The sequence below is a fragment of the Eptesicus fuscus genome, chromosome 17, assembly GCF_027574615.1.
Source record: "Eptesicus fuscus isolate TK198812 chromosome 17, DD_ASM_mEF_20220401, whole genome shotgun sequence".
NCBI lineage: Eukaryota > Metazoa > Chordata > Mammalia > Chiroptera > Vespertilionidae > Eptesicus > Eptesicus fuscus.
In genome coordinates, this window is record NC_072489.1 from 56,416,025 (window position 1) to 56,439,677 (window position 23,653).

Below are 23,653 nucleotides of genomic sequence, written 5' to 3' on the forward strand. Positions count from 1 at the left end.
GACGGGAGCGGGGGGTGCTGGGCCTCTGCAGGCCACCCTGCCGATGGCCCTTTCAGCTGCTCCATGGAGTGGGGAGGGGCGGCCGGAGTCCTGGAGGTGGGAGTGGGGTGAGGGCGAGGGGGAGGGGAGGGGGTGGCAGGGAAGTGAGAGAGGCAGCAGGACCAGAGGCCTGCGCTTCGGACTGGCTGCCCTGCCAGCCAGAGGCCCGAGGGCCTCACCCTCCGATTTCTGATCTGAGGTGAGAAGGCCAGTCTTGGCACCAGGCAGGGCTAAAAATAAATCGGCCGGGCCTGCCAGGGCGCCTCCTCCGGCGGGCGGGGCGGGGAGGGAGGCCGGCCTTGGTGACAGCGTCCCCGAGCCAGGGCCCAGCCAGGCCACACAGGCTGGCATGCCTTCCCTCCCCCAAGCCTGTCCCAGGGAGGAGGCTTTCCCCGGTGCCCTCGCCCCCAGGGGAGCGCACCCACTTCCCACACGGTTGTGCTGGGCCCTCTCTGGAGGGGCGGCTGGGTAGGAGGAGGGGCAGAGTGCCCATGTCACCACGGCACCCAGATGTCACCCAGGAAGGGGGGGCACCAGCCCAGGTATGGGGTCTCACTCACCTCCCAGATCCCGGGATGAATGGCAACCACACAGCCAAGCAGGGTGTGAGCACCATGAAATCAAACTGACATGAAAACATGATTAATTTGCTGCCTAAAGAAGCAGTCACAACGCCTTAAAAACACACAAAGCTGCCTTCCCTTTTAATTAGAACGGCTGTCTGTCCCAGCACACCCAGGGGCCAGCGTCCCTGGCTGGGTAGGGGTGGGGATGGAGAACTGGCCAGCTCCAGCGGGAGCAGCCAGGACTCGGCTCCGTCCAGCCCCTCAAACGGGCTGAGAGGGCTTCAGCAAAGGCAGCCCTGAGAGATGCGCCCCATCCTGGGCACCTGAGCTGGGGGTGGCTGTGGGCACGGCGGAGAACCCAGGCCAGGGCGGGAGGGCACCCAGCAGGACTAGACAGCATCGGGCCACCAGGGACTGGACAGCCAAGAGACCAGGAGCCTACAGGCCGGAGGGTCATTTCGGGGCTGGGCTTCAGCTGCTGGGCCTTAGGAGGGGGTGGCCCGGGGCAGGGCCTCGCCCAGCCCTGGAGCTTGGGGTGATGATGCTGAATCCAAGCCCCCGGTACGGGTCTCTGTCCTTGCACCTGAGCTCGGGGGCCCCAGGCTGGGTGGTCAGGAGTAAAAGCGTCCAGGCCAGGGCTGCACGTGACTGACCGTCTCCGGGAACCTGAGCCGAGGTCACTCCATCGAAGACGTGTTTCTCCAGGGGGCAATGCCCAGCGTACGAAGGACACCCTGTCTCTCTGCCTCGTCCTTCCCCAGGCCCAGGCGACACCCGAGGGACAGCCGCTTCTCCCCTCAAGGCGGGCACTGGCACTCGGAGGCCAGGCCACCTGCCCTCACCGGGGCCTTGGCTCTGCTGAGACCACAAGGCAGGGGCAGGAAGGGGGCTCCCCGGGGAGGGGACCCAGAGGAAAGAGGAGATGAGGGTCCCCCTGGGAGAAGCCACAGCAGAACTGACCCATTTGCAGAGACGCTGCCCCGCTGGGGACGTCGGTGCCACCCAGAGGGCCCGAGGGAGGCGGAGCCCACCGCCTCCACGAGCAGCCACGCTGGGGACAGGTGGCTGTCTCTTCGGGGGGCAGACCTCAGCCTGGGCGGGGTCCCTTCCACCGGGCGGCCGAGCCCGGGGGACACAGGTGTCAGTGGACACAGGCTCCCTCTGTTCTCGAAAACACTGAACAAAGAAACAGCAACACTCAGTTTCTCTTTCTTGTTTCTTTTTGGTCTTCAAAGTGACAAAAGGGGGAAAGGAACACACTCTTACAAACAGCAGAGCGACGTTTTGTCCTTTCGGCGGTCAAGTCTGTTATCAAAGTGACGGCCCTCATCGCCTCACATACGGGTACCTCCTGGCACCTCGGGGGCGGGGGCCCTGGAGCCTGTGCTGGGCGCCGGGTGGGACCCAAGCTCCGGGTGAGCGGGCAGGAGGGGGGGGGGTGTCCGCCCCGCTAGCGCACAGAGACCCTGCGAGGGCTGGAAGGACCCACACGTGCAATTGGTGTCCTGGAGCCTGCAGGGCAGCCCTGAGCCGACAGCCCTGCCCAGGAGGGGTGAGGCCGCAGGGGGCGAGGGGGACCTGGACTCCCGCTGCTCCACAGCCAGAAAAGCGAACGTCGGAGTCAGGAGAATAAAGACATTCAGCCGCCAGGACCCGGCGCTCCTGCAGTTCTGTCCTTCAGCCAGACACACCTGCTCCTCCCAGGAAGCCCGGCGCCAGGCTGACCGCCGCGGGCCTGGCGTGGTTCTGCACGCAGCCGGCCAGGAGGCACGCGGGGCCCCTCGGACGGAATGGGGGGCATGGAGGACACCCCCGAAGTCGGAAGCTCCAGAACGGCCATGCCCTCATCGTCGGTGACCTTGTGAGAAGCAGAAAGGGGGCAGAGGTTACCAGGGGCCAAGTACTGGGTACAGGTCCCTTGGGGTCCAAGCACCAGGCCTGAGCATCTATAGGGCATCTTCTCGGCCTCTCCCCAGCCCCCCACCCCCCCCCCCAGCTCCCACGGGCCCTCACCATCTCTGAGTCCTGCCTCCCTGGGTGCCCTCAGCCGTGGGGCCACACAGTGCCTGCTGCTCCTGTCCTGGGCAGGGACCCGAGGCCCTCCCACTACCAGGGCCCCGAACTGTCCGAGGAAGATGCAGGCTGCTGAGGCCTCGAGGGCCCGGACCTCAGGACTCGCCCTAAAGCCCGCAGCCCCCGCCACACACACAGGGTGCTGAGGGGACGCTGCTGTTCTAGGTCCTTCCGGCTGCTCGTGGCCAGGGTTTGGGGGAGCTAATGGCTGTGCACTTGGCCCGGGTTCATGGCTCCGAAGGACCCCAGTGCGTGACCGTCAGGGGATTGTGACTGGCATGTCCTATAGAGTCACTCCCCCAAGTCCAGGCCCCACCCTCCAGGCTCACCCTCCGGGCCTGGGGAAACTCCCCGGGTGGGGGAGGGGCACACCCGCAAATAGAAAATCCTTCTCCAGGGGACTGTGGGCTCCACCCTGCTTGTCACTGTGTCCTCACCTCCCATCTGACCACTGGCCTCTGGAAGGCCATCCCAGAGCGGGCAGACCTGGCCACAGGGACAGGCAAGCACTTCGCCCAGTTGTCTCAGGGACTACCCCTCCACTCCCCACCCCCCACGTCCCCTCCCGAAAAGCAGCCTGGCCTTCAGAAAGGGAAAAGCATTCCCTACCCCCACTAGTCAGACGGTGGAGGAGGCATGGCAGGTCTGCAATGCCATGTGTGACCCAGGAGGTGCCTGGAGGGACAGAGAGGGGCAGGGGCCCAGGAAACAGGAAAGAGGGGGAGGGAGAGGCCAGGCCAGAGCAGCTTGGAGTCCACAGGGTCAGGCTCCAGGAACAGGAGGGGCCACAGATCCTGCTGCCCCGCCCCCAGGAGGGGAGGAGTCTCCCTGCCCACCCCTGACTTCCCCAACACAAGAGGCAGAAGTGACCTGGCCCGTCCCCAAGATGACGGCACCCGGCTGTCCTGAGGCCCTCATGCAGGCAGACGCCCATCCAGCCCGGTGGAGGGCCCTGGGTGTGAGTGAGAGAGGGTGACAGTGTGTGTGTATGTGCCTGTCGGGGGCGGGATGGGCACTCTATCTGGCCTGTCCCAGTGCCCCGGCCAAGAGACAGTCATGAGAGCCCGGCCAGTGTGGCTCAGCAGTTGAGCGTCATCGACCTAGGAAACAGGAGGTCACAGGTGGATTCCCAGCCAGGGCACATGCCAGGGTTGCAGACTCCATCCCCAGTGTGGGGAGTGCAGGAGGCAGCCCATCCATGATTCCCTCTCATCAATGATGTTTCTATCTCTCTCTCCCTCTCCCTTCCTTCCAGAAATCAATGAAAAGGAAAAGGATCATGGGAGATAACAGAGCAGCCTTAAGCCACTATGCTTTGGTTGTTTGCACGGTGATCATAGACTGAAACAAATACCTCACGTGTCTGCCGACATGAGAGACTTCAATTTCTCTGAGAGGGCTGGGGACAAACAAGGGATAAAAACATAAAAACTGCCCTGGCCAGTTTGGCTCAGTGGATAGAGCGTCAGTCTGTGGACCAAAGGGTTCTGGGTTCAATTCTGGTCAAGGGTATGTACCTTGGTTGCTGGCTCCTCCCCAGCCCAGACCCTGGTCAGGGCTCGTGTGGGAGGCAGCCAATTGATGTGTTTCTCTCACATCAGTGTTTCTCTCTGTCTTTCCCTCTCTCTTCCACTCTTCCTAAAAATCAATGGAAAAATATCCTCTGGTGAGAATTAAAACATACACACACTAATAAAAGAGAAAGATGCAAATTGACCGTACCTTCGCAACGCCACTAGCCAATCAGGAGTATGCAAATTAACCCAACAAAGATGGCGGGTTAATTTGCATACACAGGCGCTGAGCGGCGGGGGGCGGGATGCTTGCATCATCGCCATGGCGACGACGCAGGTGTTCCACACTGTCCCAGCCGCTCCAGGCCTCTGGGCAGCATGGGAAGGCGAAAAGGGGGCTCTGGGCCAGAGCAAAGGCAGTGCCAGCAGCCAGGGGAAGGAAGGCCCATTCTTGCACGAATCTTCGTGCATCGGGCCTCTAGTATATAATATATATATAAAGCAGCCACAGACTGAGGCCAGTCAGCTCTGCAGAGAACAGAGCTGAACAGAAGTAAAATATATTCATAATTACCCACATGGATAAGCTGCAATTTTTACTCTAACACTGAATCTTGATGAGGCCAAACCTTATGCTTGTGTGCACGTGTGGCCAAGGAATACGAGTTATAAGATTGCAAAAGTTTCAACTTCCACCGAAGAGTCTGTGAATAATGCCTACATTGAAAAACCATGAAACAAGGGACAGCAGAATAAGTGGATCCTTCGGGAACAAGGAGACACATTCTCTCATTAGTTACTTTAAAATTTGAGCACATATGACACTGATGCAAACAAGAATTAAGTGGGAAGAGATTCGTGAGAGAACATCTTGCCCTGCTGTGTGACGTGCCGCAGGAATCCAGGCCTTTTCCCTTCACATCTAATAAACTCCAGGAGAGCTGTGCAGAGAAACCCAAACAGCTTCCCACGGGCTCAGCAGCGGCCCCAGGCTCTCCGGCGCTGGCCCAGCACAGATAGGCCAGAACCCCAGCTCAGTCCTGTGTGCACCCCGCCCGCCCACCCATGCCTGGTCGGAGGCTCCAGGCACCACCCAGCACCGAGGCAGGAGTGTAAGCCTAGAGCAGTCCTCCATGGATGACCACCCTGGCCCCAAGTGGGGGCACATGGGAAGCCTGGGGGAGGTGGGACAAGGCATTGGGACAGGGTGGACATGGGTGATGGCCCCTCCTTGCATTGTCATTGCCCATCCAGGCCTGAGTCCACCATCTGGCTCCTGGGGCCCAGGATGACCTTGGGCACGAGGCGGAGGGGCTGAGGACATTTCCTACCAAGGTCAGCTGCTCTCAGCTCAGGCGACATGTTCCCTCTCTCAGTCCTGGAGGGCAGATGTCTGATCCAGGTGTCACCACAGGGAAGGCCTGTCTCCAAAAGGCCGGAGGAGGGGACCCCATGAGGCCTGAGGCCTTGCAGGTGGGGGGCCCCACCACAGCACTCACCCTGACAGCAGGCTGGCAACCTGGAGTGAGGTGCCCTGAGGCGCCCGGCCTCTGATAGCAACAGGTCTCCTGGCTCGCCGAGGCCCAACCACACATTCTGCCCCAACCACACTCCTGAGCAGGGAGGGGGCTCGGTCCGGAGGCTGAAGCAAACATCGCCCCAACAGGCGCCTGAGGGCAGGGTTTCTGCCTGACCCTGCATGGCAGCCCCTTCCTTGGCCAGGGGTCCAGAAGAAACTGCACTGGGTCTGGGAAGTGTGTTCTAGAAGAGAGACCCACCTGGGGGCACCTCAGGGCAGCGGAAGAGGGTGACACCACTCCCCATGGGTGCAGGGAACTGGATGGAGCCCCACCCATCCTCACCGCCACTGCCTCCACCCTCGGTGGACGAGGCCACGGCCATCACGTCTGAGGACAGCAGGTTCCAAGTGGCTAAAAGAAAGTCTGCGTGGGTCCTAACCTGTCACGCAAATTCATTCCTGCAAAACCATCTCCCCGCTGCCTTTTCATCTCTCAAATGGGATAGCAGCTGTGACAGCACAGTCTGGTCCCCCCAGCAGGTGACAAACACCCAGGCAGGAGCCCAGGTGGGGACGACACCCACACTGGGCAGGGGTCTGGGCAGCCCCATCTCCGTGCGTCCTCGTGCCGGATGGGGGATCCCCCACCCCGAACCTCCAGGATGGCCAGGAGCTGCATTTGTGATCTGGTGAGGAGTGGCCACTGGGCATCTGCACAGATCGCAATGGGGTCACCGTCAGGGCTGCTGGCACAGGTGGGCCCTCTCCCCCTCCCCCCCTCACGGGAAGCTGCCACTGCCACTGCCACCCACTTTTCATTGTTTCAGGATCAAAGGCGACCAAGCTTGGCTGCAAGGACACACACAGCCTGGGCGATCTTTACACTGCCAAGTCCCCTCCATCCGCAGGGCGGCCTTTGAAGATGTCGTTAAGCATCCATCAGCAGGAGAAAAATACACATTGGCCAGATCAGCCCCTGGGAGGGACCGCCTTTCCTCGGCGTCAGCCCCGCCCGCCCTGCCTGATGCAGCCGGCAGGGCGCTCTGGCGAGGCTGGGCCTCCGAGGACACGGTCTTCTTAGAAACCTAGAGACAAACCAGGAATCAGCCTGTGCTTTTCTCTTAACTGATGGGCCAGGAAACGTCCCTCAGAAGAGGACAGAAACTCTGCCCACGCACTTCCCTCCTCCCTCCCTGGCCGGCCCAGGCACCCCGCCCCTTGTAATTACAGGAATTTCTGGGGGACCCTCTCTCGGGGAGAGGAGGTCCCTGTCCCTGGACCACGGCCAGCCTGGGCAGCCCCCGGGGTGCCCCCGCTGTCCCTCCCACCCCGCCTGACCTGCAGATGGTGGAAAGGGCTGTGCTGGGGGCAGTTCAGAGAAAAGCTGCTGTTTCAGGGGCTCCCCAGGCCAGGAAGCAGCCCAACTGCCCAGTGACACTTTCTCGGCCCCCCCCCCCCCCCCCGACCATCTGCAGGGGTCCCTCTGACCCCTCCGTGACCATGGCCCCAAGGTTCTTTCTTCCCCGGCAGTCGCCCTTACAAGGCTCAGTCCAGTCCTGGCAGGAGGCACCTCCTACCCTCATGTCCATGGAGATGGCACCACATCTAGCCTCTACCCGGGCCTGGGGAGGCACACACCTTACACAGCCCCCCAGCCACCCCTGCTCTGGGGAGGACAACCCTCCCCGTGCCTCCCAGCGGGGCCCTGCCTCCCATGCCCAGGGCCCGAGGCCCCGCCAGGCCGCCCCGCCCGCGTGTAGTGCCGACCGCCCCTTCTCCCTGCTGTGCCTGTGGCCCAGCCCACCTCACAGGAGCAGTGCCCCCTCCAGGAGGGCCCCCATGGGCCAAGACCACCACCAGGGCCCCCGCAGCGAAGCTGGCTGAGGCTGTGCTCCCCAGCTGGGGCTGGTTGAGAAGATGGGGGTGACAGGAGGGGCTCCCCTGCCCCGACAGGAGCCTGGGCTGCATGGACACTGGGTGGGAAGGAGGGCGAGGCCAGGCGGTACACAGGGTCCTGGGAGGGTGCCCGGCCTGCTTCTCTCAATGCTGAAGACCAGAACTAACCAGGCCTGTTTCCCCAAACCACAGCGTTTCTGAAAGCGGTGACATCGGGGAGGTTTCTGAGCAAAGACATGAGTAGCCATGGTCCAAAGTGGGAACCACCAGGCCTCACTGACAAGCAGAGCGAGGTGCTGGGGCCCGGCTCCCAGCTCCACTGTCCTCAGGCAGAGGGTGTGTGCAGAGCCCGCAGGGAGCCGCCCAAGGCCCCCCAAACACAGCCCTGGGAAACAGAAGGCACAGCCCCTCGCTCCACCCGGCGGAGGGTGGGGTGGCACCACACGGACTGAAATGAGCACAGGCTCAGGCCGGATTCACTGGTCGCCCTGGAAGGGGGTCGGGAACCCACTTCTGTCCCTGAAGTAACGGGTGACCACTGCCCCGCAGCACGGCTAAGCGTGGCCGAGGCAGGCAGCTCCAAAGGAGACGGGTCCCCAGCAGAGTGCTGCTGCCCCGTGGAAGGGTCCTGACCGGACGCGATGGCGCAGCACAGCACCGCTGACCCCCCCCCCGCAAGTGCCCTTGGACCTCTGACCCCGTCGGGGGTGCAGACACCAGCGGGGCCAGCGATGAGAATCTGAAGCAGGTAGTGGAGACCAGGAATCGATGAAGACCCGGCAAAGCGCTCTTCTGTGAGGTCAGGCACCTCAGCAGGAGGAGGACAGCAGGAAGGCTCTGGGGGGCAAGGACAGCCCAAAGCCCCTCCCCCAGGGACCTGGTCCCCAGAAGAGCAACTGCAAACACCCCGGGGAGACTGGCTGGGCGTTGCTGTGCCCCTGCCCCTGCCCCTGCGGCCCCCGCTGCACCCACCGGCCGCCCAGACCTCCCTGAGGCTGGCGGAGGCGGCAGGACGGTGTCGGGAGCCGCAGGTGGGACAGGGCCCGAGCCCCCGCAGCAGGCTCGGAATTACAGGCTTGGGTTTCCTTCTGGAACAAAATAATTACAACCTCCCAGAGGACCTGGGTTCCCTGGAAGCAATGTGGATGTCAGCTGGAAACCGTCTTCAGAGCAGAAATACGCTTGTATTCAGAGTCGGAAGAAAGAGGAGAGCTAGTTTCGGTCACGCAGCTCAAGGGAAAAACAGGCCAACAAACTCAAAACCTGGAGACAGGAGCTGGGCACTTTGGTCCCCGTCTGACCAGCAGCACCACATTCACACAGACTCTGTCACAGCCCGTCAGGAGTGACGGCCCCGCCAGTCACACCGCCCGGTTCCCGGCTGACGTTCCTGATCTGTATCATCAATTCCCAGCAGGAAGCGCCATTATGACACCGGAGGACCCACATCTGGAGTGCACAGCCAACCGGCAGGGCCCCCGATCCTTCCGGAACAACGGGTCCCTCCCTCAGCACACAACCCGTCCACTTCACCACCACTGACCCCCCCCGCCCCCCCCTCCCGCCCTGGGCCCAGGCGGCTGTCTACTGAAGAGGCTGAGACTCTGAGCTGCGCCCCAGCCCCCCACAGAGCGGGGTGGACGGCAGGGCGCAGTAGGTGTGTGTGCCCAGAGACATCAGGTCCAAACTGGAACCAGAAGGCGGACCTTCGGTGAAGGTGCTGCAGGTGTTAAAGACTCTGCGATGACCAGATTACTCAGGGGCCTACAAATGCCGTCCCAGGGTCCTCATAGGAGAGAGTTTCAACCCTGCAGAGGAGGAGAGGCCAGGATTGGGGTGACGTGGCCACCAGCCAGGAACGCCTGGAGCCCCCCAGGAGCTAGAAGAATGCCCCCCCCCCACAAGCCTCTGCAGGAAGCACGGTCCAGCCGACACATTGATTTGGGGCTTCTGGCCTCCAGAACCATGAGAATTAATTTCTGCTGTTTCTAGACATCCAGCGTGTGGTCACTTGTGACTGGCCACAGGAAGGTAAGACAGAGGATGAGGCTAGCCCAGTGGTCGGCAAACTCATTAGTCAACGGAGCCAAATATCAACAGGACAATGATTGAAATTTCTTTTGAGAGCCAAATTTTTTAAACTTAAACTTCTTCTAACGCCACTTCTTCAAAATAGACTGGCCCAGGCCGTGGTATTTTGTGGAAGAGCCACACTCAAGGGGCCAAAGAGCCGCATGTGGCTCGCGAGCCGCGGTTTGCCGACCACAGGGCTAGCCCCAAAGACACCTGTTGCCAGAGAAGTGGAAAATCCAGCGCTCAGAGCTGCCCACCTGAAGGCAGGCCAGGCAGGCTCTACTGTGAGAGCCCCAGAAAGCCCCCTGCCCGCCAGCAGCCCCGACGCTGGGGCAGGGAAGGAAGGAACTGGGCACTGGGTTCCACGGGAGGCTAGATGGCGGCCCTGTGGCCCGCCCAGCTCACACGGAACCTGTAAATGTCCCACTGGCCTGAGGGGCTGGGACACTGGATGGCATTTCACCTGCCAGGTCAGGGAGGCGCCAGGGCTCCTGGCCTTTGCCTCACCCATGGAAGCCCGCCTTCCCCAGGAAAAGGGGTTCCCAGTGTCCCCTTCAAGAGCTGGCCAGAGGGGCGGCCCCCACAAACAGCACTGCTGATGCTTCGAAACAAACTTCCCACCAGGAGGCCACTGACCCCCCACGCAGAGAGGGAAACCGAGGCTCAGGGATGACAGCAAGTCAGCCACCTGGTGGGGACCTCCACTCACAGCCTAATGCTCAGACACGAGACCAAAGAGCCAATCCGGCAAAATCACTTTGTGCTTTGGGGCTGGAAGAACCCCAGCAGGCCGGGCTCCCAGAGCTGTGCACACGGCTGGGGGGCACGGGCACGGCCCCAGAATCCAGAGCCCAGAATGAGGCTCAGAAGAGGCCTGTTTGTGGGCACAGGCCCTCAGCAGGCAAACCTGCCCGGCAAGATTCTTCCTCCTGCTTCCTGACTAGCCGCCAGCCCCGAGCCCACTGGGTGGCATTCTCCCAGCATGGGGGCTCCCTGAGCAGGGTTCCGGGGCCGAGAGCTGCACTTGGGCTGATGCTGCGTGGACTCACCGTCCCCTGAAACTGCTCACCGTGACCTGGGACCTGAAGGTCACTTTGAGGACTGACCTACTCACCACTCCCTCAATGACAGCTTGGGCCCCCCTCCGCGCCGGCCTCCAGACCAGGCCAAAAGCAGGATGGACCTTGTGTGAGCAGAGGGGTGGGTCGGGGTGGCAAAGAGCACAGAGACAGACAAGATCCTGGGGGTGGTCCCCAGGCCAGCAGGATGTGGACGCAGCCCAGGGGTCCCCGCGGAGCCAAGCCACAGCAGGAAGAAGTCCTAGGAAGCTGACTGGAGGGCAGCTGACCTTTACCTGCAACCTTCCTCCTCAGTCAAGCCTGCCACCCTGCCCATGGGGAGCTCTCACATGAGACCTTCGCTGGCTCAATGTCGCCAGGCTGAGGCCATGCCCACACCCAACGGGAAGGCCCAGAACTGGCGGGAGATGTGCCTGGTTCGGGAGAGGAGAGGTTTGTGCCCAAACTCCTGAGAGCCATTCAGGGTGGTAATCACGCCTGATGCAAGAAGCAGGTGGGGAGACAGGGTGGGGACAAGTCCCTCAGCATGGCTTCTACCCTGGATCCCCGCTGCACGAGGTGCAGCAGGGAGGTTTGCCAGGTGCCCCACAAACTCCTTCCCCAGCCACATGTTAGCTGGCCCTGCTGAGGCCTGATGGCTCATCACCTGGGAAACTGTAGCATAGACGGGTGGGTGAGCAGGCAGGCCAGGCCAGACAAGGTCATCTGAAGGTCACGAAGACCGAGGAAGAAGTAGAGGACTCCTCTTGTCCTCAGCAGTGCCAGTGGCCCCTGGACGCACCCCATCACCCAGGCACCAGCTGGTGGAAGCCATCAGATGGGGACACGCCCAGCATCTCGGGGCCCAAGGGGTGGCTCATGGCAGGTGGCCTCAGCCCCTTGGCCATGCATGTCCCGAAATCCCACGTGAGGACCACAGACATGCCATTGGTGACGCCTCCACCCCCACATGGTGACAGTCCCCAGCTCACAGAGTCTCTAAGGTGTGTGGCCAGAGAGCCTGAAGGGAGAGACGGAGGGTGGGAGCCCACCTGGGGACAGGCCCCAGAGCCACTCCAGAAGCCTGCAGCACCCGGCCACCTGCAGACGGAGGAGAGTCTACCCTGGCACCGGGTGGAGAGGTGGGGCTACATGTGAGGGCAGGCAGCTCGATGACCTTGCTCCTTCCTGCCACATGGAGACCCCAGAATGGCACCTGACCTGCGTGGGAGCAGGAGGGAACAGGAAGGCGTGTTCCTTCCGAACGGTGACAGAAGAGGAACCCCTCCCTGCACTCTCCCAATCAGTCAAAACCATCACCTTCAAAAAATGCACCCCATGCCCTAACCGGTTTGCCTCAGTGGATAGAGCATCGGCCTGCAGACTGAAGGGTCCCAGGTTTAATTCCGGTCAAGGGCATGTACCTTGGTTGCAGGCACATCCCCTGTGGAAGGTGTGCAGGAGGCAGCTGCTCGATGTTTCTAGCTCTCTATCCCTCTCCCTTCCTCTCTGTAAAAAATCAATAAAATATATATATTTTTAAAAAATGCACCCCGTTCTGCCAAAGGCGGGCAGAGGAAGGGACCCCTTTATGAGCATTTCGAAAAATGGTCACAAAACACCAACGAGCTCCGTTCTCTGAACCAGCCGCGGCCGGCCGGCTACTTCTAAATCACGTCTTCTGTGCTCTGCAAAGCTGGGCGACGTGGCCAGCACGCAGGGCGGCTTTCCGGACGGCCCCCCTCGGAGCAGGGAGGCAGATGGGGAGGAGACCTCCCCGCCCCCCGCAGGGCCCAGAGCAGAGGGACAGCGGCTCAGATGCCAGCCGGGGATGGCCAGGAAGGAGGCCGCCCTCCGCGCACACACTCACCTGGTCAGGGAGCCCCAGTCACGTTTCAAACTGGGTTAAGAGCTCCCTGATCTCCGGGGCCACGTGTCCCGCGGCATTGGCGGCCTCGGTTATAGCTTTCCGATACATCCCCTTCTTCTTACGGTTAAATCTCAGTTTGAAAAATTCAGAGAAAGGGGAGAGTTTGGAAATGGACAAGAATGATGTCGTTGGAGAACCAAACCACGAGACTTTCGCTTCTTGCCAAGAGGGCTCCCCGTCCTCCTTCTGGCTAAGATTGATGTCAAGGACACGTGCTGGCCACCAGGGAAAACCATGAATCTTACCCCACACGATGTCCCCCACGGCCACGGTCCTTCCATCCTCGGTAACGCACTTGGAGATGCTCTGCGTGTGCAGCCTGACCGTCAGGGGCGGGACCGTCTGCCCCGCGCGCTTGGACGTGGACGGCACAGACACCCCGTCGCCGGAGGAAAGGTCACACGTGTCTGGCGACGTGACTTCCGAGCTGGACGATTTGGACTCGTCCAGGCTGTCGCTGCTCCACAGCGACTCCCGGGCATAGTCTGTTCTGCTCCCAGGGCAGCTGGCGAGGAAGGCCAGGCTGTCACGCCCGTGTTTACCCTGGGGACACGTCTTGAAGTCCTCGTCCTCCCCAGAGCTTCCTGAAGACAAGTCCGCCGGGGCACTGCGGGCAGAGCCAGAGGCAGGGTGGGCAGGTGAGCTGGCCTGGGCGCCTTGCCCACGGCCGCTGAGCTCCTCCACCAGCTCAGCCCTATAGACAGGCTCCTGCTCACCAGCGCCCAGGCGGTGGGGCTTCAGGCGGATCTTGGGGGGCGGCGGGTCGGCGCTGGGGGGCACGGGCCGTGTCAGCTTCAGCTTCGGAATGGAGGCGGAGGGCCCGTCAGGTGGCCTGTCCCGAGCCGCCTCGGGGTCCGGGGCACCGTGCAGGGCCTGCGGGGGGCAGAAGGGCTCCAGGGAGCCGTGCACGCGGGACGGGATCTCCACCACCTCGCCCTTGCCCTGCGGTGTGCTGTAGGAGATCTTGATGGCCGGGCTCCGTGGGACCCGAGCCTGGTCCTCCTCCCGCCTCTCCCTCTTGCTTCTCCTGGTGGTGGCCGAGGCCGCGGCGTCACCCCCGCCATCCGGGTCCTCGTGTTTGCGGAGCTCCCTGTCTGGGTCGGAGCCGCTGCCCAGTCTCCTGCGAGGCCGGGGGGTGGCCGGGGGCGCGGGGCCAGCCTCCGGGGGGCTCAGGGTGCTCTTGCACTTCTCACAGAGGACCCGCCGTGGCCGCAGGCAGATGGGGCTCAGGGCCAGCCGGCCAGGGTCACGGTTGCGGGACAGGCGCCTCTTTGTCCTCTTGATTGTCCGGGGGGGTGGCTGTGGCACCCACTGCTGGTAGGTGTTCCTCAGCCAGAGTGGGGGCGGGAAGGGGGCGCCTTCAAAATATGGCGGGAAGGGGGGCAGGCTTCCAGCGGGCAGCGGCGGCACCAGGGGCGGGGGCGGCTCAGGGCAGGAAGGCGGCGGGGGGCCTGTTCCCAGCTGCATTGCCTCTGGGTCCCCCTCTGTGGCAGCTGGGTCCTGGCAGCCATTGACAGGGGTGTCCTCGGCCTGGGGCAGTGGAGTGGACGGGGGCAGGCCGAAGAGGCCGGACCTGGCAGGGGGAGACAGAAAGAACAATCAGGATGGTGCTGGGCCCCCCGCCTCCCACCCCCAGGCTCTGCAGGGTTGGGTGCTCACACCTTCACCTGGGACTCCCACCAGTGTGCTGGGGGCCCTCTGCCTCCCACATGAAGGTGTGAGCTCATGACGTCACGAGACCAGCATCAAGGCCACCGAGTGCCCACATCTCAGTTCCTGGCAACAAGGGGCAACATGTGGAGATCCCCCAGGACCCAGTGCCTGAGGATCTGGGACGCAGCCGGGCCCAGCCTGTGGGGGGCCAGCGCTCACAGCCAGTGGCTCCTTGCTCACAGCCCTCGACTGCTCACTCTTCACGCAGGGGGAAGATCCCCAGTCCCAGGGCTTAGCACACCCATAGGATCCCGTCCCAGGTGCCTGATGTGTGTCTGGGGGTGTTGGCCGTAGCTACAGCCTCTGAGGACAGGAGTCAGCCAGAGCCCTGGGCCTGGGAGTGATTCACTCCATCCTGAATGCTGAGGGGCCCAACTGCTTCCAATGCCCTCAGATGAGGGCATCATCCATGCTACCCTTGCCCACAACCATCTGGAAGGACCCCTCCTGCCTGGCACCCACAGGCCCTTCCATCAGGGTCCCCAGCTCCAGCACAGGGAGCAGCCAGAACCAACAAAGTCACATGACCTGCGGGAAGGGGATCCGAGAAGGCAGGAGGCTCACCTCCCATGAGGACCCTCAGCTGAGGCTCCTCGGCAGGACCTGCCGGGCCTGCTCTCTCCCCAGGAGCGCTGAGCCAGGCACCTTGAGTGGCTTCAGGGGCTTTGCTGTTGAAAGCAGGCGGGGGGGGGGGGCGGGGGGGCAGTGTGCTTTCTAGAGCACAGGGTCACCCCCAGGCCCGACTGTTACACCATTCTGGAGGCCCGAGTGCTGTGATGGACAGGAGTCGCATCTGATTCAGAGCTACTTAGGGTGCAGCCTGGATACACCTACACTGTTGCAAACAGTGACAAGCAAGCCCCAATAGTCCACACCTCCCTTCACCCCCGAACACACATCACTTTGAAACAAATGTGACTTAAAGGCTGCTTTAGCTAAAAGCTGTTACTGTTAAGCACAAAAATAGACTTTTAGCCGAGTTATAAGTAACCCGGTTTGGAACGTGGCATCTTTACCTTCCGTTCCGAATCCAATCAGAGAGAAGGAAAGACAAATGACTTTGCTGCCTCCCAACCTGCAGATGTTCTCCACTGACTGGTCTCCCGAATCTAGGGGTGCTAAGAGGGGCTGACCGTGCATGACGTCACCATCTCCTGCACGTCGGGTGGCTCACCCGACCCTCAGACGGGGACACGAACAGGCCAGGAGCAAGGTGCAGGCTACACCGGGAACACAGAACTCAGAGCCATGACAAGGCCGCATGAAGCAGGCCACGTGCGTGACCCCCGGGCTGTCCCCTCCCCCGTGGTCCTTACTGTCACGATGCTGAGGACATGAACTTGGAGGGCACGTCTGCCCTCTGAACACTGCCCAGTTTGTGTCTAATTCAAGACCACTGCTAAAGCCTGGGATTCAAAACACACTTTTAATTTTCTTACTTTTCCTATCAATCCAGGGGGCCCATAGTCTGGGGGACCCACAGACCAGGGGTCCACCACACACCTCTGAATTGGAGGGTTGTTCCCAACGCCTCCCCCAAAGCCCACTTCCTGCCCACCTTTTACAGGCATATGGACCATGAACTGGGGTCCACTCCGACACCCTCCTCTTCATCGGCACCCTCACTATGCCACTCTCCCAGGCCCCTGTGCTGTCACCCCACTCAGACCCAGCCCACACCCCCTCCTTGGCCTCCACTTCCTACCTGCCCCCAACCCCTTGGCCTGTACCCCACACCACCTGCCTGTGCTTGGAGCAGAGCCCTCCTCGGCAGGACCCATGCACAGACTGTGCTGGATGGCCCAGGGTGCGAGGCTCCTGGGTGATCTCTCTCCACATACAGACTGCGGAGTGGGGTGTAGGGCAAGTGGCCCCATTCCTGAAGTTTCCACAGCTTCAGTCCAGGGAGGTTTTTGCCCCCCATTTTTGGTATATGCCCCTCAGGGGGGACCTTGCATGTTTAGCATGGACACAGGGCCCTTTGCCAGAGACCCAGACCGGAGCCAGAGCCCTCAGTGTGGGCCCCTGGGTGGGCTGGCCTGCACCCACCAGGCACAGGCCAGAGTGGCAGCCGAACCCTCCCTGCCTGGCTCATCAAATTGGGAAGCAGCTTCCGTGCATGGAGCCCAGGGTCAGGGAACAAACGTGCCCCTGCCCTCCCTGGTGGGCACACCCCTCAGCCCAGAGCCGTGGCCGGGGCTTGGGGGGCGCCTTCCAGACAGCAGTGCAGCCCTGGGGAAGGGCCCCGCTGCCGACAGGGAAGGCCCCGTGACTCTGGCATGACAAGCAGCCATACTTCCTTCCCGGAGCTGCTGCCCTGCCCAGGCCACACCCACCACTGCCTGGTGGGTAAACAGCGGCTGGCCGGTGGGGCAGACAGCTCCGTCCCTGGCAGCGGATCCCAGGGTGGGTGCCCCGGGCTGCTGGGCTCCAGCTCCCAAACCCTTTCACTAGCCCCACGAGGTGCATGTCATCACCGCCACCCTAGTTTATGGACAGGGGAGTGAGGCTCAGAGAGGCCAGAGAGCCAGGCGGGCCTGTGCTCACGGCCCAGCTCTGCTGCCTCCAGGCCCCTCTCCCGAAGGACCTCAGCAGCCTGGCCCCGGAAGGAAGCCCTTTACTGCACCCTGGGGCACCAGGCATGGCACCACTGTGGATTAGGGCTCGCCCACAGGGCCCGCCCCCTCCCTCAGGGCTGTGCCCTCACTGTCCTGTGCCCGGGACAGAGGCTCTGGCCAGGCCGGCAGTGCCCCACAGGGGATAGATACCAGGCCTGCTGTAATATGGGGGCCTCTGGGCGCCCCTCTGTTCAGGAAATCAGGGAAAACAGGTTGCAGGGGAAGTCACAGACTGGACACCAGAGTAGCCCCTCATCCAGGGCCACACAGGGGAGCCCACCCTTCCCCCAGGGTCACCAGGGACAGCCATAGGACCAGGTGGTCACAGCTGGCCCCAGAGTCCTGGACTAAAAGGTTTAATAACCATCAGCATCATCTCAAGAAAATTCAGCTGACTACATCCTCTCTAAGCCCCTGAGGACTCCCCCAGCAGCACGAGGCTAGGCCCCAGCCCACACCCCTTGCCACCTTCTGGCATAAGCTCCGGAGACCAGCACTCGAGCCAGGTCCCCTTGAGTGGCACCTGCCCGTTGGCTGTAGGTCATGCCACCCTATGACACACTGGACACCTCACTCTCCGTCCATCTAGCTTCCCAGGGCAGGGAGGGTGCACGCAGCGTGCTCTGGACCAGGTATCTGTCCAGTGAATTGTCTCGGGAGCAGCCAGCAGTGGCCAAGTCTCCATTCTGGACAATGGGTGTGCCCAGCATGGAGTGGGTGCTTTCCTGCCCAGAGACTGGTGGCTGGTTGAGTCTCCAGAAACCTGGGTCCCAACCCCCTAGGGTGGGAGTGTGGGTCACAAAGGCCTGAACCCCAACCTTCCCAGCAGAGGGCCCAAGAGTCTTGCATGGTAATGGCTCCCTGGGTAAGTTTGAGCAACACCGGCTTGCGGCTTGGAGGTCAAGGCTGGAGGATCTGGGCTGGCCAGGCCTGGCTAGCAGCTGGCCCTCAAACCCACTGTCTGTGAGACCATTCCTGCACCACTCTGAGCCTCTGCTGTCCTTGGGCCACCCCGCTTGAGATCCTCAACTAGAGGTGTGCTCCCAAACCACCCACAAAATGCCCACGGCACCCTGCACCCAGCCTGGAGAGTCGGAGCAGGGCAGGTCTGGGCCCCCTGCACCGTTACTGTGCCTGCGGAGCCGCTGGGAGGACCATTCTCGGTAGTCTGCCTGGGCCAGCCCACTTCCTGGCACACGGCAGGTGCACAATGAATGTACGTGAACCCATGAGCTGGCGGGCACTCTGAGCCCCTGGGATCTTGGTTCAAATCACACAGCCGCTGGGCAGCACGTTGCAAACTCGGATGGACGACGGACAGGTGGAGGCGCTCCGCACGCGGCCCACCTGCTGAGACTCACCTGCCCTGCCCACTCCTCTCCCCTCTGCCAACCTTCAGGGAAGAGAACCAGCCTCCCAGGGCCCTGAGGGAGGGACCCACCTCCCAAACGCCAACCATTAACACTGGCTGCTGGGCCCCCCCCTCCAGGAGGGAGACCAGGGATCTGTGGGAATGGCCCCTGCCAGGGGACGGCTCCATTCCAGCAGACACTCGGGTTAGCGACTGCACAGGGCTCCCAGGCCCCCAGGTCTGCATGGGAACCCGGGAAGCTGCCAATACATGGCAGTCATCAGGGATGCTTGCTCATCAGTGCTCACACCCAGCCCTGCCACCGTCACATACTGACACGGAGAAGAAACTGGCACCAGGGAAGTCAGGTGGGTGCTGTGGACGCTAGGGCCCAAGGCCAGACCCCCACTGTCTGAATCACCCAGGCCAGGGTGTTAGCTGCCTCTGGACCCTGCCCGGCAGGAGGCTGTAAACATGAGCATGCAATCATAATGTTACGGGCAGAGAAGTGGAATCAGGTGAACCAGGGAGATAGCAGAGGAGGCCAGGGTGGGCAGGAGGCAGAGCAGTGGCACTGGTCTAGGACCAAGCCTCGGAGGGCGGAAGGGCCAGGAGGCCAGGTTCACCTTCAGATCCTCCACCAGGACAGGGCGGGGCAGGGGGCAACTCAAGTCAGAAAGCGTCCCCGCTGAGCAGAGCTGTGTCCACTGAGGCCCAGCTCCTGGTTCTGTGGGCAGCTCTGGTTACAGCCCAACGTGGCTGCAGGAGGGTTGACGCCCACATGGCCTACAGCTGCCAGATCCCAGCAGGGCCTGCTTCCTTCCCAGAGTCAGTGGGGAAGGGGGTGGGGAAGTGTGGATCTACAACCCAAGTTAGCCACGGGCCTCCGGGAGGGTGCCTGCCGCCTCTGCAGACATCCCCAGCTCTGAGTCAGGGTGGCCCCCAGAGCCGTCCTTATCCAGTCAGGGAGCCCAGATAAGGGGGTGGGGGAACCTTTGCTGCAAGTGCCCCTCTCCAAGGAGGCAAGGCCGTGCAGCCCTGCACAGACCCGGGAGCAGGGCCGGGTCCAGGCCTGCAGCCCTGCCCGAGGGAGGAAGTGGTGGCCATCCGTGGCAGGGGACACCCCAGGGCACAGGCTTGGCAGCTTGCAGGTGGCTAGGCTGCAGCCCCCAAGTGTCACCTGGTTCCACTGAGCTCTCCGTGGTAGCCAACTCCGAGCAAGACAATAGTCACCGGGAGGCCTTATGTTAAGTCATGTGACTCGTGCATAAATGGCTTCTGGCACATCTAATGAGAGATAATCCAGCAGGGTGACTGTGGAAGAGTGCCGGTCACATCCACCCCACGGGAACAAAACCCGGCTCCACCCAGGGGAAAGTCTGGCATCGGCGAGGGCAGCGGCTCCTCGACCCACACTCAAAATAAGAAGGCCTGGCAGGAGTGCCCAGACCTTAGTGCCTGGCGGGTGCATGCCTCATCACTTATCTGCCGACAGCTCACCACCATGTGACACTGTATCCAGGAGACTCCTGCAGCAGGAGGCCCTGCAGCACACAGGTGCGCGGCTCCGCAAGGACCTGCCCCAGGCCTGCGGGGGACCCTGCTCCGGAGAAACCGAATCTTCAACTTGTACCTTCCCTCCTGCACCGCAGGGGGCTCCCCCTCCCCACCCCCATGGTGTTTTCAAATGCCACCCCTGGACCTGACTGCTGGTCACCAATCTAAACCTCGGCCTCAGTCGCTCTGAGGAGCCTCGGGCGCCGTGACATCACAGGGCAGCACCAGTTGGGAGTAACTGACAGGGCAAGTCCTGCGCATCTGAACCCACTACCCCCACCCCCAACGGATGACAATTCCCCAAACAGCTGAATTCAACAGCGCGTCTAACAAAGAAAAGTGCGTTAATTGCGGCAGAAGCACGGAGTTCCGGCCCCGGCCCCACGCCCCACGCCCCACGCCCCGGCCCCACCCGCCCCCGGCCCGAAAAGTAGCGAGGACTTTGAGAGCCACTTTCGCCCCTGAGTGACAGCGGCCCGAAGCCCGGGCTGGGGAAACCGAAAGCAGGCGCCAGCGCTGCTCCGGACCCGGGTCCGGCTCTGGGCGGAGGGTGGGGAGTCTCGAGGGAATTCCTGGGGTGTCCAGGGCCCGCGCCCCCCGCCGCGCTCACTTTTTCGTGCAGTCCAGCAGGATCCCGGCGAAGCGGCGCTGACCGCAGCTCACGGTGACCAGCAGCGCGCCATTGACGACCTGCTCCACCCGCACGGGCAGCCGGCAGCCGGCGCGCGGCTCCATGCTCCCGCGTCCCGGCCGCCCCGCCCGCCCGCCGCCCGCCGCCGCCGCTGCCGCCGCCGCCGCCGCCGGGTCAGCCCGCGCGTGACGCCGCCGACCGCCTGACGTCACAAAGCCCCGCTCGGCCGGCCACCGCGCGCGGGCCGGGGGCGCGGAGGGCGCGCGGGACACCCGCCGGCGCCCCGGTCCCGGAACCCGGCTCCCACAGACGCACGCGGGGCCGAGCTGCCTCCGGAGCTGGGTGGGCGTGAAGACGCACTGCGCAGCTCCCGGGATGGGGCAGGGTTTGCGCCCGGCCCCGGGGTCCGCTGGCCGCGAGCGTCCGACGAAAGGGTCCGGGAGCTGGAGCCGAGGGGCGGCGGGGGACATTCCCCGGCCCTTCTCCAGGGCCCCTCCCCCACCCCTGCCCGGGGCCTTCCGGGGCACCTCCCCTCCCGACCCAGGTCTCCTCCTCTCCTTTCCGCCCCCCAATCCCTGTTCTCCGGTCCCCCGCCTCCGGGTCTGGCGCCCAGTGGCCACCCTGCACTGCGGGGAGGAAGTCCCGGCGGAGCGAGCAGGAAGCCGGGCGGGCGGGCCAAGAAGACGCGGGGCGCCGAAGGGACACCAGCAGGAGCGCCGCAGCGGCCGTCTCTCCCTGGCTCCACAGGGGGCATTTGGCGACTCCCGCGCCCTAGGCACCCTCCTGGGTTACGACGGGATGTGCCCCGGGCTCTGGGTTCCCTGTGCGCCCGGGGTGGCCCGCACCAGGTTAAGGGAGGGTGATCCAGTCTGCAAGTCTCAGTCGCGACCCTGCCGCCTGGATCGCCCGGAATCTGGGTTCCGTGCTACTCCACCGCGGCCGAGAGGCCGGAGGGCCCCGCGGCCACTTCACAGTAGGAAGGAACATTGCGAGGGAGAGGGGCTTCCCAGCGCGCGCAACCGGCCGGCTATGGGGAGTGGGGAGGTGGAGGCGCGGAGCGCACACCGGACCCCTAACTGCGTCCTGCTCCTGCGCGCCTTCCGCCCAATTCAAGCTGTCGGCTTTCCCGAGCACTGGCGCTCGGAGCCCAGCCTGTTGCAGTGACCTTGCCCGGAACCCGGCCCGCCCCCTAAGCTGGGCTTGCTGAGCCTGACTGGGCAGCGGAGACTGGCCGGCAGCCGGTTGTCCTGACGACCCGGACGCCGCCCGCCGCCAGACCCCGCCCCTCCAAGCCCCGCACCAGGCCCCGCCCGGCCCCGCCCTGCGTCATGGCCGCCACCCCTGGCGCCTCCATGGACCCTAGGGCCACCTGGCTCTGCTCGTGCTCGCCCTCAGGCGACCGTGGGGCGCAGAGCTGTCCTCGAGGAGCCCGGGGCGGAGCCACAGAAGGCCGCGCGGACCTCGCAGTGCCTCAACGCCCCCCAATTGTACAGGGTTGGAGAATGAGGCCCAAGGAGCGTCGGTCCAGCCTTAGGAGAGGTCCTAGCGCCGGTGTGGGAGGAGAGCAGAGGGACTCAGGTATCTGAGTCCGCCACCTCTCCATGGTCAGCCAACCCCTCCCTGTGACAGCTCAGCCCCCAGAGGGGCTTGACTGCTGTCTGCACCCACAGGCCTTTGCAGCTCCTCCCCTCCCACCTGGGTGGAGCTGACATCGGAGCAAAAAGGCCAGGGAACCGGGACCCCTGCTGGCACTGGGAAGGGAGACTGGCCAGAAGCTGGCCACCAGCTCAGCATAGGTACCCAAGGGCCTCCAGGTGCCTGCTGCACACTGTCCTTCCCGGACACTGGGGACAGACAGCACCGTGGACCAGGGAGCCAGGGTTTGAGTCAGCCCCAGGCTGGTGGGGATATCACAGGTAGGGGTGTGATCACGGGTAGGGCTGTGTCAATGTGTGCACAGGGGAGCTGTGTGTGGATGGGGGAGGGGGGATGTCAGGAAAGAGTGCCCGGGAGGGGTGATGCTTGAGCAAGCAGACGTCCACCCAGAGGGAGAAGGGGCCCCACATGACAGGTTGGGCAGCTAGACACGGGGCTAAAGTGGGGGGTGCACCGAAGGGGACCCTCTGAATGGTACCCAGTGTTGTGAGGAATGGGGCTTCCTGGGTAACTCCCAGGTGTTCATGGAGGAGGTAGGTGCAACAGATACATTTGAAGACAGGCTGGAGGGGAGCCTGATGGGACAGTGGGTAAGTGTTGGGGGACACAGAGCTGAGAAGGGGGAGGGCAAGTGAGGGTGCCCCGCCTCAGCCCCATTTGTGTTGTGTACTTCTTAAGTGAACTTGGAAGCCATTTTACAAACCTGTCTCCACAAGGTAGAAACTTTAAAAGGGACAACAGGTGGATTTGAAGTTTAAAGGTGGCTGTTTGGGGCCCCACCTGGCAGACCCGCCCACCCACCTGCTCCCTACTAGCTCCCAACCCCACTCTTGTTTCAAGAAGGCGATAGGAGCTTCCAGAGCCCCTGATGAAAGTGCCGATGTGGTTTTTTTTGCAGGAACCTGGTCAGCCCAGGGGTCCTGACCCCCATACGCCCCTTCCTTTCTGACCCAGTGCTCCCTCCTCTAGTGTCCCCCTCGAGGGCCAGCCCTGTGCATGGCCGTGAGTGACAGTGTGCTGGTCCCTGGAAAGAACATTCCCAGAACCTAGAGCCATGGGTGGCTGCCCAATGGGACTAGGGAGGGGCTGCAGAGTGACCCCAGGCTGAGGGGAAACAGGGCCAGGAGCCTCTCCCCTGCCCTTTGGACTTCGCTCCTAAAGCCTTCACACCCTGCTGTGGGCACCATAAGCCACCGCCAGGCCTACCTAGCACCTGGCCTTGGGCCTGGCCAGCCCCAAGCACTGGTTAGATGGGCAGGGTGGTGGCATGGAGGGTGACAGACGACCACCCCGAACCACCTCTGGTGCTGCGTTGGGTGACCATGAGCTAGCAGGAGGGGCAGCAGGAGTGCTTTAGGCAGGGGGTGACCTGTATCCACCTCCCCTCAGGGTCCTGGCCTCTGTGCTGGTCCGTGGAGGGGCTCCAGGACTCACTGCACAGGAGCCTGGCCTCACTGGC

General features: G+C 63.0%; 1 protein-coding gene across 4 annotated transcripts; it reads right to left on the bottom strand.

Annotated features, from left to right (window-relative positions):
* Positions 1–1,803: 1,803 nt before the first annotated feature.
* PWWP2B (PWWP domain containing 2B) lies at positions 1,804–20,669 on the bottom strand. 4 transcript variants are annotated; one of them, XM_028149648.2, is made up of 3 exons: positions 20,518–20,669; positions 12,914–14,241; positions 1,804–2,463 (listed from the first exon to the last, which is right to left on the bottom strand). In XM_028149648.2, the coding sequence occupies exons 1-3, from the start codon at positions 20,640–20,642 to the stop codon at positions 2,450–2,452; spliced, it is 1,467 nt and encodes a 488-aa protein (XP_028005449.1). In that variant the 5' UTR covers positions 20,643–20,669; the 3' UTR covers positions 1,804–2,449. The 4 variants fall into 4 exon arrangements, with proteins under 4 accessions (XP_028005449.1, XP_008142601.1, XP_054585114.1 ...); XM_008144379.3 differs by having other exon boundaries at positions 12,609–14,241; XM_054729139.1 differs by lacking the exon at positions 1,804–2,463 and adding an exon at positions 6,764–6,796.
* Positions 20,670–23,653: the final 2,984 nt, after the last annotated feature.

What these genes read in the sequence shown, in the direction of transcription:
- PWWP2B (XM_008144379.3), bottom strand. Translation starts at nt 20,642, where the DNA reads ATGGAGCCGCGCGCCGGCTGCCGGCTGCCCGTGCGGGTGGAGCAGGTC. An exon ending in CTGCTGGACTGCACGAAAAA is followed by an intron (nt 14,242 to 20,517) that starts GTGAGCGCGGCG and finishes TCCCCCTGCCAG; the next exon opens with GTCCGGCCTCTTCGGCCTGC.